Raw genomic sequence first — 18390 nt, forward strand, 5'->3', positions numbered from 1 at the left:
CGATTTTTTTTTCCATACTGAATTTTAAAACACTGATTTTTGATAAACTGAGTTTTGGTCACTAATTTTTATCAAATTAAATTGTCAGCATAATTTAATGTAAAAATGTAAAAAAAATTAAAACAAATGTAAAAATTTTAAAATATATATATATATATATATATATATATATATATATATATATATATATATATATATATATATATATATATATATATATATATATATATATATATTAAATATACATCATTCAGTGTTTAAAAAAAGCTTCCATTACACAAACGAAATATGGAGGTCTATTTGTGTCTTTATTATGAAAGCCTTTTTGGACACTTCATTTTTGTAACTGATTTTTTTTCTTTTTTAAATCTTGTGAACTGAATATTTGTACATCAAATTATGCTGGCAGTTTAAGTGAATACAATTTTTGAGCAAAATCTGTGTGTTTAAAATTCAAATTGCTATTATACCGTGTTTTAAAATTCAGTGTGTAAATTAGCAAATTTTCAACGCAATAATTGAGTTTCATAAATTCAGTTTTAAAAGACACAAGCAGAGCCGGCCCAAGGCATAAGCGTACTAAGCGCTTGCTTAGGGCCCCGCGGCCACCAGGGGGCCCCCAAAAGCAATTAACAAAAAATTCTTATTTTTTATTTTTTGCATGTACGAGTCTGACTGATGATTTCTAAATGATCAAAGATATATTATTGTACAAAAACACAATTTTTGGTCAACAGAGTGCTGCTGCTGATCTAGGTCTAGTGATTCTTCCTGCCTCTCTTTAAATGTAAAAGCTGCCTCTGCTGCACCTGTGACGTTTGCCGCCCGCCGTGCAATGCCAGTGTGCACTGGGCATCAAAAGCGCAGATCAATCAATCAATCAATCAATGTTTATTTATATAGCCCTAAATCACAAGTGTCTCAAAGGGCTGCACAAGCCACAACGACATCCTCGGTATAGCCCACATAAGGGCAAGGAAAAACTCACCCCAGTGGGACGTCGATGTGAATGACTATGAGAAACCTTGGAGAGGACCGCATATGTGGGTAACCCCCCCCCCCCCCTCTAGGGAGACCGAATGCAATGGATGTCGAGTGGGTCTAACATAATATTGTGAGAGTCCAGTCCATAGTGGATCCAGCATAACAGTAAGAGTCCAGTCCATAGTGGGGTCAGCAGGAAACCATCCCGAGCAGAGACGGGTCAGCAGCGCAGAGATGTTCCCAACCGATATACAGGCGAGCGGTCCACCCCGGGTCCCGACCCCGGACAGCCAGCACCCCATCCATGGCCACCGGATCTGTGTGTCTCCCCACAAGGGATAGGGGGGAGCAGAGGAGAAAAGAAAAGAAACGGCAGATCAACTGGTCTAAAAAAGGGGGGCTATTCAAAGGCTAGAGTATACAAATGAGTTTTGAGATGGGACTTAAATGTTTCTACTGAGGTAGCATCTCTAACTGTTACCGGGAGGGCATTCCATAGTGCTGGAGCCCGAATAGAAAACGCTCTACAGCCCGCAGACTTTTTTTGGGCTCTGGGAATCACTAATAAGCTAATAAGATAGAGGCAAAACAATGTCACAAAAAAGGACATATCCTTCAGGTGCAGAAAAAAGGAAGAAGAAGAAAGTGGAAGAGGAGAAAAAATGCCATGATTAAGGTATGTTTGCATGACTTGGTAATAAAAAGTTCATCAAAGAGATTTGTAGCTGTAATTAGCTTTAGCTAGGTGACGTTAGCTAGCTAGCGCGGTGCTAGCAATATGTTTTTAGCATCAGGTTACTAGTGAGATATGTTGTTTGCACAAATTGTTTGCAGCAGAGCACGGTAATTTATGTGAGTAAAATAAACATTATTTTTTACATCAACTCATAAGTCATGTGAAACTTCCCCAGGAGCATTGTTCAAATACTTTGGAGGCACAGAATCAGCCCAGAGCCAGTCCACATCCTCAGGCTCAACTGTGAGTGATGAATCAGGTGAGGAAAAGACTGTCACCGTACAGTATACATTTAATTTCTTAGTATAAACATTACACCTGAAGGGAAATTAATATAGTCAAAGTATCTCATTAATATGTGTGCCTATATGTATGTATTTCATCTTAGGTCCATCTCAATCCTCTACAGTGCTCTCTCACACACCTCCACCCTCTGTGCCCACTGTCCCCTCCATGTCTGAAACCACAGCTGATTTATCTAGTAAGTTAACTGCAAAACACCCTTTATAATTGCTCATTGTACTGCAGAACATTCTGAGATTAATAATTATGTCCAACAGTGCAATTTAATGACCCTATAGGTCCTTCTTTTTTAGTCATTGTCTTTCTTTGGTCACTTCCTCGGCAACTTCCACCACAACGTCCCCTTCACACCATGGACCATCATCAGCTCCGCCAGTTGACCCAGCTGAGTGGCCTTCTTTCCTCTCAGATTCAGACAGGACTGAGCAGGTGATCAGAGGACCACTGTCTATTAAGGAGAACTTTTCATTCCCCAAACGGCATGATGGCTGAAGTTTTCATTATCATTATACCTACAGACAGCTCGTCAATGGGGAAAAAGTCAAGCGTAGCTGGCTGACTTATTCAAGAAGTAAAGATGCAGTCTATTGCTTTTGCTGCAAATTATTTTCCAAAAAGTCCTTAAAAGTGGCAGCCGAGGGACAGCGGGATTGGGTCAACATAGGTGCACTGCTGAAACAGCATGAAAACAGTGAAGATCATTGTAGCAACATGGTGAAATGGAAGGAATTTGCCTTGCGTCTTTCAAAGGGGAAAACTATTGATGAATTTAACTTCAGTAGACTGTGCTCTCTTTGTACAAAGTAAACATTAAATATGAACAATTAACTAAAATTACAAACTAGTGATTAAAGACTAATATGTACAAGACTGATGAGACAAGATGACACTTTTACTGTAAATACAAAGCTTTATCACTTGGACTGTACAACCCCAGGCCACTCTTGTAGCTGAATGTTTTCTACATTTTAAGATTAGGAACCATATGTGGCACTCTGGACATCATTCGTTCATTCATTGGTATTATTTATGTTCTTAACTGGGCCACCCCCATATCTTTATAAATGACATGTCATTTGTAAAGACATGCCAGGCTGACAATAGGATAATGTAAACAACACTGCCAGAGCCGCAATGAGTTTATAGTAGGTGTGTGAATGATCAACAATCAATATTATTGGCAGAAATACAGGGCCCCAAAATCAAATTTTGCTTAGGGCCCCATGGAGGCTTGGGCCGGCACTGGACACAAGTTAACCTCCATACATTTAAGGCACGTTTTACACGGCACAACCAAAAAGCTGTGAAAACGACGATGCTGTGCTCCAAATTTAAGTTATTTACTGAAATTGAGTGAGCCTATGGCTTTGCACTTTGTTTATTATATATATATATATATATATATATATATATATATATATATATATATATATATATATATATATATATATATATATATATATATATATATATATATATATATGTATGTATGTGTGGGGAAAAAAATCACAAGACTATTTCATCTCTACAGGCCTGTTTCATGAGGGGGGGTACCCTCAATCGTCAGGAGATTTTAATGGGAGCATTCGCATACCATGGTTTATATAGGGCACAGAGTGGGTGGGTACAGGCTGGCCTAGGGGCGTGGTGATTGGCTCATGTGTTACCTAGGAGGTGTTTCCGTCTATGGCGGCATGTTGTTACAATTTCGCTGCGCTTGTTGAGGGATGACAGGTCTGGACGGTAGATAATAAACAGTTTCTCTTTCAAGCATAGGTTGCATCTTTTATTACCACTATTGTAAGGTGTGCTGGATGCAAGAATTTGCCATGTTATTGAATATTCAACATTATTGTCTTTGAGGTCCCAAATGTGTTTGCTGAGTTCTGTGGTATTTCGCAGGTTTTTGTTCCTGAAAGAAACCTTGTGATTGTTCCATCTGGTTTTGAATTCTCCCTCGGTTAATCCTACATATGTGTCGGATGTGTTAATGTCCTTGCGTATTACCTTAGATTGGTAGACAACTGATGTTTGTAAGCATCCCCCGTTGAGGGGGCAATCAGGTTTCTTTCGACAGTTACATGCTTTGTTGGTTTTGGAGTCGTTCTGACTGGGGGTCGACGGCTCATTTGCAATTGTTTTGTTGTGGTTTGAGATGATTTGTCGTATATTGTTCATGCAGCTGTAGCTCAATTTTTCAAGCATAGGTTGCATCTTTTATTACCACTATTGTAAGGTGTGCTGGATGCAAGAATTTGCCATGTTATTGAATATTCAACATTATTGTCTTTGAGGTCCCAAATGTGTTTGCTGAGTTCTGTGGTATTTCGCAGGTTTTTGTTCCTGAAAGAAGCCTTGTGGTTGTTCCATCTGGTTTTGAATTCACCCTCAGAAACTGTTTATTATCTACCGTCCAGACCTGTCATCCCTCAACAAGCGCAGCGAAATTGTAACAACATGCCGCCATAGACGGAAACACCTCCTAGGTAACACATGAACCAATCACCACGCCCCTAGGCCAGCCTGTACCCACCCACTCTGTGCCCTATATAAACCATGGTATGCGAATGCTCCCATTAAAATCTCCTGACGATTGAGGGTACCCCCCTCATGAAACAGGCCTGTAGAGATGAAATAGTCTTGTGATTTTTTCCCCCACACATACATATATTGCGCTCTACTACGGTATCGAGCACTATTTTTTGGATAACCTTATTAAGACATATATATATATATATATATATATTGCATTCTATTTTAGTTACTTTGAATTTGCAACCCCCCGGCGCTGTTTTGTACTGTTTGTACTGTTTTTGTATTTATTTTGATTATTGTTTCTCGACTGTTTGTTAGGCTTCACGGTGGCAGAGGGGTTAGTGCATCTGCCTCACAATACGAAGGTCCTGAGTAGTCTTGGTTTCAATCCCGGGCTCGGGATCTTTCTGTGTGGAGTTTGCATGTTCTCCCCGTGACTGCGTGGGTTCTCTCCGGGTACTCCGGCTTCCTCCCACTTCCAAAGACATGCACCTGGGGATAAGTTGATTGGCAACACTAAATTGGCCCTAGGGTGTGGATGTGAGTGTGAATGTTGTCTGTCTATCTGTGTTGGCCCTGTGATGAGATGGCGACTTGTCCAGGGTGTACCCCGCCTTCCGCCCGATTGTAGCTGAGATAGGCTCCAGCGCCCCCCGCGACCCCAAAGGGAATAAGCGGTAGGAAATGGATGGATGGATGGACTGTTTGTTAATGTTGAAATTTATAAATAAAGGTTAAAAAAAAAAAAAAAAAAAAAAAAACGTTTTACACGGCAAATAACTGTGCATGGTATAACCACTAGATGGCGGGAGTTAAGCAAAATGGTTTGTAATCTTTTATTTTGGAAGACAACACGGATGTTGTCTTAACTTTGAAAGTTCCACGGAAGTATCTTAATAGATGAACATGGCCGCTTGACAGGGTATGTTTTCTGCTCCCTGGGGCCACTGTAGTGTTTTCATCAAGGGGGGGGGGGGCTGCCTTCACTATTTACCGGACTGTTCTGTGGCTGGACTTTTCTGTCGTCGACATTGCCTCGAAGGACTTTCCCGGCAAATAAACAACTTTTCGAACTTTTCGCGCAGTTTTTATGTCCAGAAAGAAGGATGCAACCCCCACCGAGAAAGGTGAGTTTTTTTTTCCTCCTCGTATAGCCTCGCAAGCTAGCGTTACTTCAGCAAATTAATGGTTGCCAGACGACGGCTGGCATCCGTTTTTATTTAGCGTTACCACCGTCATGTCATTTTGTTGCTTAGTTTTGCTCGAAAATAAGCTACGAAAGAAGGAAAACTTGTGTAGGAAAAAAAAATGTCCCCCCATGTGCCACAAATGTTGGGGAAAACAACCCCGCTAACTAAGTGGTTCCCTCTCGAATGGAAACTTCTCATTTGGATACAAACCCAAATATTTCATTGATGTATCAATAACAAAGTTTCTAGTGCAATCCATCTTGGTTTAAGCAGCCAAATTCACTCCTTAGTTCAAGTAAATATCACTGCAATTCACTCTAAACGAGCGACTCAATTGAAGCGGTAGTCCTGTTTAATAAAAGTTATTATTTCCTACTTAAAACGTTTGAATTTGTATTTCAAATCACGCCTGATTTAAAATGGAGCCATGCATGATGCCAGACGTATCACATTAAAAAAGTGATGCTGTACATTATAGTATATCTGGACGTGTTTAACCTTAAATCGTTTGATCTCTAACGGAAGCGTATAAAAAAAACAACAGTTCTTTGCAAAATGTTGAAAAAGTCAGTGCAGCAAACATAGAAGTGAGGGTCATCCTAAATGGAAAATGGCACCAATTCTATTTGACTCAATGATACTGCTAATAAATGGCTCATATTTCCATCTAATGATTCACATTATCATAATGTCATATCATCCACACAAGGAAGTCCAAAGCTTATTATGAGACGACAGTTAGAATGTGTTCTTCCTCTTCTTCCTTCAGGTCCGGGTCACCCAGGAGCTCAAGCATACTCACACGGATCAGATGAGCCGATTGCACATCAAACACCAGACCGAGTGTGACCTCCTGGAGGACCTGAGGTGAGGCCGTCAATGTGTCAAACGGCCAAGATGGCAAACAGCAGGGTTGTCGAACTGAAGGCGCCCGGGCCGAACCCAGCGTGGGAATTAACTTAGATCAGTGGTTCTTAACCTTGTTGGAGGTACCGAACCCCACCAGTTTCATATGCGCATTCACCGAACCCTTCTTTAGTGAAAAAAAATATATATATATTTTTTCAAATTCAAGACAAAGTTATATGTTTTTGGTAACACTTTAGTATGGGGAACATATTCTAAGTAACAAATACTTAAATTAGAGTTTTTTGGACACTAGGGGAACAGATTCTAAGTAACAAAGACTTAATTTAGAGTTATTTGGTTAGGGTTAGGGTTAGAGGGTTAGGCTTATAATAAGGCCATGGCATTAATAAGTACTTAATAATGACTAGTTAAGAGCCAATAAGTTTTTGTGTAAAAGTAGACAGTTTTATGTCGTCCACAGCTCCTTTACCACATGGGGTCCCCCAGGGCTCAATCCTTGCCCCAATTTTATTTGCGCTTTACCTTCTCCCCCTTGGTTCTATTTTTAGGAAGTACAGTATTGCATTTCATTTTTATGCCGATGATGGCCAGATTTATTTTCCCATGGCACAAAATAACACGGTTCAACGTCTTATTGACTGCCTGCACGACATCAAAGTCTGGCTTTCAGCTAACTTCCTGAGCCTAAATGAAGATAAAACAGAAGTTATGTTGTTCGGTCCAAGTCGCTCTCCCTCCCCCAACGTTGACCTCGGCACTCTGACCCCGTATCTCAGCGACTCTGTCACAAACCTGGGGGTAAAGTTTGACTCAGATTTTAAATTCGAAAAACAAATCAGCAGCGTCGTTCAAAAAAGCTTTTATCAATTACGCCAAATAGCGAAAGTGAAACCGCTTCTATCAAGACATGATCTTGAGAAATTAATCCACGCTTTTATCTCGACTCGTCTTGATTACTGTAATGCCCTGTATGTAGGCATTAGCCAGGCCTCCCTCGCCCGGCTGCAGCTCGTGCAGAACTCTGCTGCTCGTCTGCTAACACAGACCCGCAGACGTGAGCACATCACCCCTATTTTAGCGTCCCTTCACTGGCTCCCTGTGCGTTACCGAATACATTTTAAACTCCTTTTATTTGTTTTTAAATGTCTAAACAACCTCGCGCCAACCTATCTCTCCGACCTCCTTCAGCCTTACTGCCCCACCCGATCCTTAAGATCAGCCGATCAGCTGCTGTTGACGGTCCCTGACACAAGGCTGAAGCTTAGAGGTGACAGAGCTTTCGCCGTTGCTGCTCCCAAGCTCTGGAATGACCTACCCCTGAGTGTTAGACAAGCCTCCTCTCTTCCTGTTTTTAAATCTCTCTTAAAAACATACTTTTATTCCATGGCTTTTAACACTGAGTGATATCCATCCTGCAATGGCGCCCCATAATACACCTGCTGTGATCCTGTTTTTATGTTTTTATGTTTTTATTAATTCTATTTTAATTATTTATTTTTTATCGTGTTCTGTTTGTGTTGTGTTGTGTTTGCTCGGTACTCGTTTTATCTTTTAACCTGCTTATTGTACAGCACTTTGGCTACCCCTGTGGTAAATTTTAAATGTGCTCTATAAAAAAATAAATAAATAAAGTTGATGTTACTAATTTAATTTAATATTCTGTACACATATGGATATATTCGTATATATGTTAGATTTTTTTTTTATCGCTATTTATACCTGCATTGTCCTTTCCATCCTTACTTTTTCCATCATTGTAACTGAGCTACTGTGTTGAACAATTTCCCTTGTGGATCATTAAAGTTTGTCTAAGTCTAATTTGCATGTTAATAAGCAACTAATTAATGGTGAATATGTTCCCCATACTAAAGTGTTACCATGTTTTTTTTTACTGGTGCACAAAATGAACCGTGCATGAACATCACCTTGTTCAAAGAACAAAACCAACACAGTGCATAAACTCAAAACAAATTACACACCTGCAAATCAGTCAGCTGTTGCCGTATCCGTAATACGCTGATAGGTAGAAGTTTGTATTTACACGATGAGTCGGGTGTGTCTTGACCTCCGCCGAACCCCTGAGCCCGACTCACTGAACCCCTAGGGTTCGATCGGACCCAGGTTAAGAACCACTGACTTAGATGCTCCGTCAGTTCAGAACTAAGAAGCGACTAATATTTTTGTAGCAGATTCCTAAAAACGGCAGAGCGCTGCCAAATAGAGGATCTTTGACTAGTGTTTTTTGCAGTAGATGCTTTAAAACAGGGGTTCGCATTACGTCGATCACGAGCTACCGGTCGATCGTGGAGTGTGTGTCAATCAATCGCCAGCCAGGCATTAAAAAAACTACCGTATTTTTCGGACTGTAAGTCACAGTTTTTTTCATAGTTTGACCGGGGATGCGACTTATACTCAGGAGCGACATTTGTGTGAAATTATTAACACATTACTGTAAAATATCAAATATTATTATTTAGCTCATTCACGTAAGAGACTAGACGTATAAGATTTCATGGGATTTAGCGATTAGGAGTGACAGATTGTTTGTTTGGTAAACGTATAGCATGTTCTATATGTTATAGTTATTTGAATGACTCTTACCGTAATATGTTACGTTAACATACCAGGCACGTTCTCAGTTGGTTATTTATGCCTCATATAACGTACATTTATTCAGCCTGTTGTTCACCATTCTTTATTTATTTTAAATTGCCTTTCAAATGTCTATTCTTGGTGTTGGGTTTTATCAAATAAATTTCCCCCAAAAATGCGACTTATACTCCAGTGCGACTTATATATGTTTTTTTCCTTCTTTATTATGCATTTTCGGCCGGTGCGACTTATACTCCGGAGCGACTTATACTCTGAAAAATACGGTAGACCGAAATATTAGCGATCGTCAATCTTCACCAAGACGTCACCCGAGGGTCTTGTGAGATGACGCTGGCTGCTGCGAGCTCATTATTAAGAAAAAACGACCGACAGGAAGGCGAGAAACAACATTTGATTTCAACAGACTCTTGCGCCGTAGCTGCTGTCAAAAACTCTAAAGACGGCGTGGCGCAGTTGGGAGAGTGGCCGTGGGGTTCGATCCCCACTTTCTACCAACCTCGTCACGTCCATTGTGTCCTTGAGTAAGACACTTCACCCTTGCTCCTGATGGGTGGTGGTTAGCGCCTTGCATGGCAGCTCCCGCCATCAGTGTGTGAATGTGTGTGTGAATGGGTGAATGTGGAAATAGTGTCAAAGTACCTTGAAGGTAGAAAAGCGCTTTACAAGTATAACCCATTATAGACCAACTGCACAGTTCCTATCTTCACAATAAAAGCGCTGCTTCATCCTGCCTGCGATAACAAAATAAGAGTCTCAGAAAGCTGCAGAGTTTTCTGCCAATGTATTTCTTGTAAAGTGTATAATAACGAGTATGGAAGCTGGACAAATAAGATGCCAAAAACCAACCACTTTCATGTGGTATTACACAGAAAGAAGGACATTTTTTTTCTCCTCCATTCGAAAACGTGGACGTTATCAGCACTACTGTCTGATTCCAATCAATGCAAGTCATCAGAATCAGGTAATACACCAACTTATATTCTTGTCTTCATGAAAGAAAGGAATATACATGCTTGTATTATCATTAAACACCTTTAACTTGTTAACAAAAACGTCACTTTCATAAATAAATAACTATAAATTATACATATGAATAAGGTAGATCCCTTCGACTTGGTCAATTGAAAAGTAGCTCGCCTGCAGAAAAAGTGTTGGCACCCCTGCTTTATTTAGGTCATGTAGAGGATCTTTGACGTGCGTTTTTAGCGGTTCTGTCATATAGAGCAGTGGTTCTCAACCTTTTTTCAGTGATGTACCCCCTGTGAATTTTTTTTAAATTCAAGTACCCCCTAATCAGAGCAAAGCATTTTTGGTTGAAAAAAAGAGATAAAGAAGTAAAATACAGCACTATGTCATCAGTTTCTGATTTATTAAATTGTATAACTGTGCAAAATATTGCTCATTTGTAGTGGTCTTTCTTGAACTATTTGGAAAAAAGATAGTTTTTTATTTATATTTATAAAGGATTTTTGAATTGTTGCTATTTTTAGAATATTCAAAAAAAATCTCACGTACCCCTTGGCATACCTTCAAGTACCCCCAGTGGTACGCGTACCCCCATTTGAGAACCACTGATATAGAGGACCTTTGACCTGTGTTTTTGGCAGTAAGGCCTAAACACAACATTGTCACGGAGAGGATCTTTGACGAGCTTTTTGCAGAGGATCCTTAAAATCAGTAGAGCGCCGCTGTCAAGAGAGGATATTAGACGGACATGTTTCAGCACTAGGCCCCCAAAAACAGCAGTGTGAAACCGTCATAGAGAGGATCTTTGACTAGCAGTTTTGCAACCCATTCCAAAAAACAGCAGAGCACTTTGGCCATAAAGAGGATCTTAGATTTGCGTTTTTTGCGCTAGGTACTTAAAAACAGCAACATATTGCTTTCATATAAAGGATTCTTGTATATTGGCAGTTGTACCTAAAACAGCAGACTGCTGTCATCTAAAAGCATCTTTGACAAGCCTTTTTTTGCACACTTGGTGCTTAAAAGCAGCAGTACATTTCTGTCGTTGAAAGGATTTTTGACCAGCATTTCTGCAGTAGTTAATTGAAAACAGTAAAACATTCCTTTGTCTAGTATTTTTTTTAATAGTTCCCATAAAGATTCAAGAGTTTTTGTCATTATGCAAGCATAACTTTTCAGTGATGTTCTCAATTAAAGGAAATGTTGAAATAATGACAAAAATGTGAAAAAATGGAGAGGATTTTTGACAGATATTTTTGGCAGTTTATGCTTAAAAACAGTAGTTATGTTCCTGACTTCCTGTCATTTAGAGGATCTTTGAGCAGAATTGTTTGTAGTACGCACTTAAAATCAGCTAAATATTCCTGTCATTTAAAGGATCTAGCATTTTTGCTGTAGTTTCCAAAAACAGCAGACTGCTGTCATTTAGAGGCTTTATGACTCGCGTTTTTGCAGAATGTCTATAAAAACAGCAGCTCATTGGTAAAATTTAGAAAATGATTCGCATTTTTTTCAGTTGTTTGGAAAAACAGCAGGTTATTTTAGGGTTGGGCGATAAAACTGGATGTCAATATACTTTATATCGTGATAGAAAATAATCAATATCAATAAAAAATGTGATTGAAAACGTTAGATTTTTTTTTTCTTTGTCGGAAGTAGAAAGAAGTTGCGAAGCGAGGTTGGTTGCACGAACAAAGGCACTCGCTAACCGAGCACTGCAGGAAGTAATCACTGATCAGTGGAAGTGACAGTCGAACAGGTGACAGTATCAACTATCAAGTTTGGTTGCGCCATCTTGTTTTCCCGCGGTTGATTCTCTACATGGAGTGAGAAGAGAAACAAAAAATTAGTGTTGCAGAGAGGGAAGAAATTGTCAGGAAAAGTCACCTCAACACTATGACAGTTTTATAGATTTGGTAAAGCGGACCGTAGTCAGACCAATGCGCTCGTAACCAGTAATACCACACTCACCCTTTAGAGCACAGCCGTAACTTCCTGGCACTAAACCTGCAGAAAATAGTTTTTCCTTTATGTTTACATTTTCACACTTTGCACTGTTTTGTTACACTTTATCAAGCAATTTTTTTAACGTATTCCTTATTTTTGCATCTTCATTTTAAGACGTTATTTTTAAGTGTTCAACGTGATTCTATAATTTTGTTTCCATTATTTGAGTGTTTTCCATGGTTGCGTTGATGTTTCCTTGATAGCTGAGGGAATTATAATCAAAGGAAGGTTACATTTTAAATAAAAATGTTCACATTTAATATATTTTTTCTCCTGGTTCTTATTATTGATAACTCAAAAAAAATATCCATAATTACCAATATCAAGCACTCACATCGTGATACAGTTTATCCTCCAGCCCAATGCTATTTAGAGGATCTTTGACTAGCAGTTCTTGGTTTGTGATAAATAATACATGTATATTACATACTGTAGCGCAGAGAATCTTTGACTAGCAGTTTTTGGTTTGTGATAAATAATACATGTATATCACATACTGTAGCGCAGGGCTGTCAAACTAATTTTAGCTCAGGGGCCGCATGGAGGAAAATGTGTGCACACGCGGGCCCGACTATTAAAATCATGGCATTAAAACTAAAAAGTAAAGACAACTTCAGATTTGTTTTCTTTGTCTTACTTTGGCCAAAAATAGAACAAACACATTCTGAAAATATTACAAAAAAATAGAGAAAAAAATACCGGCGGCAGTAAAGTTTAGATCCATGAAGGAAAGAAGAAAGTGAATGAATGTTTATAACTGAATACATTTGCATAAAAATGTGTTTTCTTTTGTATTTTTTTTTTTTATGAATTAAGTAACATTTATGAGAACCTTTTTCCAAAACACAATATAGAATGTAATTATAACAGGATAATGCATACATTTATCATTTGTTTTCAAAACGCTTACAAAAAAGTGGGACCCCAAAAATTGACTGTGGGACCCCATTTTTATGACTTGATGGGGTCCCCTAGCACCCCATTTTGAAAATTCCTAGCGCCAACACTGATGGAGTATTGGTACGTGCAAAACAGCAGCAGGCGGCTGTGGCCTGCGGGCCGGTTCTATTACTAATCAAATATCATCCCATGGGCCATTCATTCGCTGGTCGGATCTGGCCCGCGGGCCTTCACTTTGACACCAAAGCTGTAGAGCAACAAACAGTATTGTCCTCCAACATGTACAAAGGTTGACAAGGCAACATTTGCGGTCGTGTTTTCTGCCGCCATTGACTTGACAGCCCAATGGCTCCCCGCTTCCTGTCTGTGGTTGGCGGCAGAGCGCTGCTAAAAACCTTCCAAACAGCTGGAAGTTAAGGCACCAAGAGCCGCCAGATGTTCCCATCGGGCCGTGGGAGGCTCACCGGTCACGCTACGCTCGCCTGAGACAATACGAGGCGAGAGAGCGTCTCCGTCATCCGAGCACGAGGAGTGATTCATCAAAGTGTAAATTGCGTCTGGCTGTCAGCAGGGCCTGTGCTCGGGAAAATGACAGGAAGACCAGAAAGGAAGAGAGAAGGAGGGGAGGAAGCTCCCAGGAAGTGGGGCCAGATTGTGTGGAGCGCGACACTCAAGTCTGGACATGTTTACTCGCTTAATGGTGATTTCTGCTGCAGTCGACTTTTCCCGGGGCACTGACCTCTCCCCTCAAGTGTACCTATAAATCAAAGCAGAGGATGTTAGCAGCTTTGTTCTTTTGCTGCGTAAATCCACTCAATCTTTTCTCACATTCCTCGAGACGTTTGACAGTTTGTGTTAGTCGCTAAGAAATGAGACTAACCGTTAGGGAGGGAAACTCTCTCCGGAGGATCTATCAGCGCTCATTATTTGCCAAATTTGGTCGCAATTGTGTTTTGAGGGGAATGTCGGGGATAGTAAAAGATCTCCTTCCATGCAAGTGGACCAGCAGTTTCTGTTAGCATTGACGCAATTTATTAAACGGCCCTGAAAACAGGACAAACCTTGTTTTTTTTTTTTTAGAGGTTTTGGACAAATACTTTTCAAGACCAAAACAGATTTTTTTTATATTAATGTGTCAATCAATTATTTTTTCTTCAGCCCATGGCATGATGTTAAAGTAACAGTAGAGTGAAAAAACAAGTTTACTTTATATGCTTAATCGTGTTTCAATTGTGTATATTAAACCATATCCAATTGTATTTACAATCCGCAAAGTATGTGATTACACCGTTTAAACTTCACAAAACGCCACAAATTCAGTCAGCCATTTTGAATATTCCGCTCCGAATATCCTCGGCTATTTTCGGAGAGTGACATCACTGTAGTAACGATTTTGCACTCCGACCATATTATCAGATCAGTCATACTGGAAATATGCAAAAATTGGAAAGAGATGTGCTGTTTATCATTCACAATCCTTATATAAACATCCAGAAACCGCCAACAATACCCCATTTACATGTCGTGACCTGAAAATTAACCAAATACGAGTGATATTGTTGTTAATCATTAACGCAGGCGGACTTTTCCAGCAGTGCAACAATAGCAATTATATAGCAAATAGAGCTAATGCTATCTTATGCTGCTGTTGTTGACTGTGGCTGCTTCTGGTTCGTCTCAAACTTGCTAAAAGTAAATTCTAGTTCATAATTCATTCATCTCTCACCTGGTAGTAGACAAATGTGGCCATGGACCGACAAGCTGGTCGACTTTCACATTCCCCGAGAAAGATGCTAGTTGTGGCAACTTTTTTAAAACCTTCGTGAGGATTGTGATTGATTCTTCATCTAAACGGAATTATGTGAGCGTCCAATCGGTCGGCATCCCAGCCATAGTGGAAATTGTTCAGTGTTTGTTTTGTTTTATGATGGTTAGTTTGTATGTTAGGTACCTAGCCATGCTGCTGATGCTCGTGTCACAATAAAGCTGCAACCGGTAGCAGTCGGTTGCTAAAACTTATTGCTCATCCTCTTTGTGTTCGGGCTCAAAAATATAAGGTTCTGGATCATAATTTTTCCCTAAGTAATCGTTGTTGGCTCTCACAAAGTCTGCTTGAATAGCATTGTTGTTGATGGGGAAGGGACCTTTGGTTCCTAACGCGACATCACGTGACCAGCTTCCTCATTATCTTATAAAATGGCTCGGGAATCTCAGTGAGATTTATACTATTTTGATCATATTTTTACGCAAATTTGAAAGTCTTTTGGTGTCATAAATCAGATATATATGATAATGGCTTCAATATAGAGGCAGCTTGTTTTTCCACTCTACCGTTATTTTAAAAGTAAGGACGTTCCGATCAGGGCTTTATCGTGCCGATATCAATACCGATCATCCATGAGTAAAATCGTCCGATACCAATATCACACGTATTAACTGTACATTTTTCAATTTATTCATGGTGAGTGTTGTTGAAAGTTAAATAATATCAACACAATATATAACCTAGTTCCTTATTTGTTTTTAGTACATACAATTGTTTGAGCAAAACAAAAATGACTATCTACTACTCTTGTAAATCTTGTTTTTTTTTCCCCTCAAAGCCCTCCTGTGTCAAGGGAATTATTACCTGAGTTTGAAAAAGCAAATGAATGATTTTGAGAATATAAAAATATTGAACCAATCACTTTAATATCTGCTATTTACTGATACTACGTTTGGTATTGACACCACCAAGTTTTGGATGTATCTGCCCTTTTACTGTACTGACTGACAATGCTGACACACCAACAGTTGTTATCCTCTCTCTACACTTGTATTAATCTACTTGTTATATTCCTGTTAATAACTGCTTACTTTCTGCTGTAACGTGCTACCATCCACACTTCTTAAACTTTACTAAGCACTTATTTATTCTGTTGTTTAAAGTCAGCTTAGTGGTTAGCTTACCTGCTAGTTAAAATTAAGCAAGCCAGAATATTACAAAGGATTAAGTCTGTGTTTAAATGAAACAAAACAGTTAGCATATCATCCCATGTACAGTATATGTTAACCTTTTATTGGAATAGTTTTAGTGAATTGATTATGTCGAAGTGGCCTGGGAATACTTGTGTTTTTCTGTTTGTGATAACTCTTCTTTGGGTTAACAATTATGTTTGGTTCAGTTAAAAGGAACTCTGGTGTGTTCGAGCGTGAACCCCATCGTCCAAACTCTGGTGTGCACCAAACCGAGGCTGTTTGAGACACGGGTCCCGGGTCTGGTGCGGTTAGCGGTTAAATCCTTTGACATGGACCAGCATTAACGCAGATATTGTTATCTCCAATACAAGCTAATAATATAAATGTCCTCAATTAGCGCACAAAGTCTTTTCTTATATTGTATTCAAGTCATTTACAAAAAGGTAAACATTGTAGGTCATAGAGGTGGGAATCTTTGGTCACCTCATGATTCGATTACGATTCAGGAGCTACGATTCAATTAAAAATGGACTATTGATGCATCTTTAATTCATATATATTGAAGCAGTTTTTACATTTTTTTTGGTTTCACTTAATAAGCGTTTATCACTTGCAGCTTTAAAAGGCAGTGCACTTGTAATAAGAAACAGTTAAATTAATTCCCACATCTATTAAAACTGGAACATAAGTGCCCAAAAATAAAGGAGTTGGTCGGATCTCTCGATGAGGTGGCTCGCTTCAGTCAGCCACATTTGAAAACTGTCTGCATTATTTTATTTACAATAAAAAAACGATGACTTCCGTTTACTAATTCATTTTATAATTGTCCATGTCTGAGTTGCGATGCATCTAAAAAAGTTTTATTTCCCCCACCTCGAGTAGGTTATAGACTACACAATAGCACAAAAGCTAGACAAACCTAACAAGTATCTTTACTTGAACAATATTGCATTCTAAAACACGGCATTTGTCGATTTAAACAAGTATAAAATAATTATAGTTACATACTACTTACAAATCCAAAGTCTCCAATGCAGAAGCGTATTAGAATGTATCCAGAAACAAACTTGTCCGCATTATCATTCAACTTTTAATGAATTATTGTGGCTATCCATCCATCCATCCATCTTCTTCCGCTTATCCGAGGTCGGGTCGCGGGGGCAGCAGCCTAAGCAGGGAAGCCCAGACTTCCCTCTCCTCAGCCACTTCATCCAGCTCTTCCTGTGGGACCCCGAGGCGTTCCCAGGCCAGCCGGGAGACTTAGTCTTCCCAACGTGTCCTGGGTCTTCCCCGCGGCCTCCTACCGGTCGGACGTGCCCTAAACACCTCCCTAGGGAGGCGTTCGGGTGGCATCCTGACCACATGCCCGAACCACCTCATCTGGCTCCTCTCGATGTGGAGGAGCAGCGGCTTTACTTTGAGCTCCTCCCGGATGGCAGAGCTTCTCACCCTATCTCTAAGGGAGAGCCCCGCCACCCGGCGGAGGAAACTCATTTCGGCTGCTTGTACCCGTGATCTTGTCCTTTCGGTCATAACCCAAAGCTCATGACCATAGGTGAGGATGGGAACGTAGATCGACCGGTAAATTGAGAGCTTTGCCTTCCGGCTCAGCTCCTTCTTCACCACAACGGATCGATACAGCGTCCGCATTACTGAAGACGCCGCACCGATCCGCCTGTCGATCTCACGATCCACTCTTCCCTCACTCGTGAACAAGACTCCGAGGTACTTGAACTCCTCCACTTGGGGCAAGATCTCCTCCCCAACCCGGAGATGGCACTCCACCCTTTTCCGGGCGAGAACCATGGACTCGGACTTGGAGGTGCTGATTCTCATCCCAGTCGCTTCACACTCAGCTGCGAACCGATCCAGTGAGAGCTGAAGATCCTGGACAGATGAAGCTATCAGGACCACATCATCTGCAAAAAGCAGAGACCTAATCCTGCAGCCACCAAACAAGATCCCCTCAACGCCATGACTGCGCCTAGAATTCTGTCCATAAAAGTTATGAACAGAATCGGTGACAAAGGGCAGCCTTGGCGGAGTCCAACCCTCACTGGAAACGTGTCCGACTTACTACCGGCAATGCGGACCAAGCTCTGGCACTGATCATACAGGGAGCGGACTGCCACAATCAGACAGTCCGATACCCCGTACTCTCTGAGCACTCCCCACAGGACTTCCCGAGGGACACGGTCGAATGCCTTCTCCAAGTCCACAAAACACATGTAGACTGGTTGGGCAAACTCCCATGCACCCTCAAGGACCCTGCCGAGAGTATAGAGCTGGTCCACAGTTCCACGACCAGGACGAAAACCACACTGTTCC

General features: G+C 40.4%; 1 protein-coding gene and 1 long non-coding RNA gene across 3 annotated transcripts in view; both read left to right on the plus strand.

Annotated features, from left to right (window-relative positions):
- The first annotated feature begins 1219 nt into the window (after positions 1–1219).
- On the plus strand, positions 1220–2822 carry LOC133607169 (uncharacterized). The gene is made up of 3 exons (XR_009815388.2): positions 1220–1979; positions 2109–2201; positions 2317–2822. It is a non-coding gene; the product is annotated as an uncharacterized lncRNA (long non-coding RNA).
- Positions 2823–5470: 2648 nt separating this feature from the next.
- Positions 5471–18390, plus strand: part of LOC133607797 (F-BAR and double SH3 domains protein 2-like) — a 59990-nt gene continuing 47070 nt past the window's right edge. The window contains exons 1-2 of one of the 2 annotated variants that reach the window (XM_061962760.2): positions 5471–5685; positions 6518–6615. In XM_061962760.2, the coding sequence (XP_061818744.2) occupies positions 5665–5685; positions 6518–6615 (119 nt within the window). In that variant the 5' untranslated portion in view covers positions 5471–5664. The remainder of the gene's footprint in view (positions 5686–6517; positions 6616–18390) is intronic. The other variant, XM_061962759.2, reaches the window with a different exon arrangement.

This window comes from Nerophis lumbriciformis, linkage group LG09 (assembly GCF_033978685.3).
Source record: "Nerophis lumbriciformis linkage group LG09, RoL_Nlum_v2.1, whole genome shotgun sequence".
Classification (NCBI taxonomy): domain Eukaryota; kingdom Metazoa; phylum Chordata; class Actinopteri; order Syngnathiformes; family Syngnathidae; genus Nerophis; species Nerophis lumbriciformis.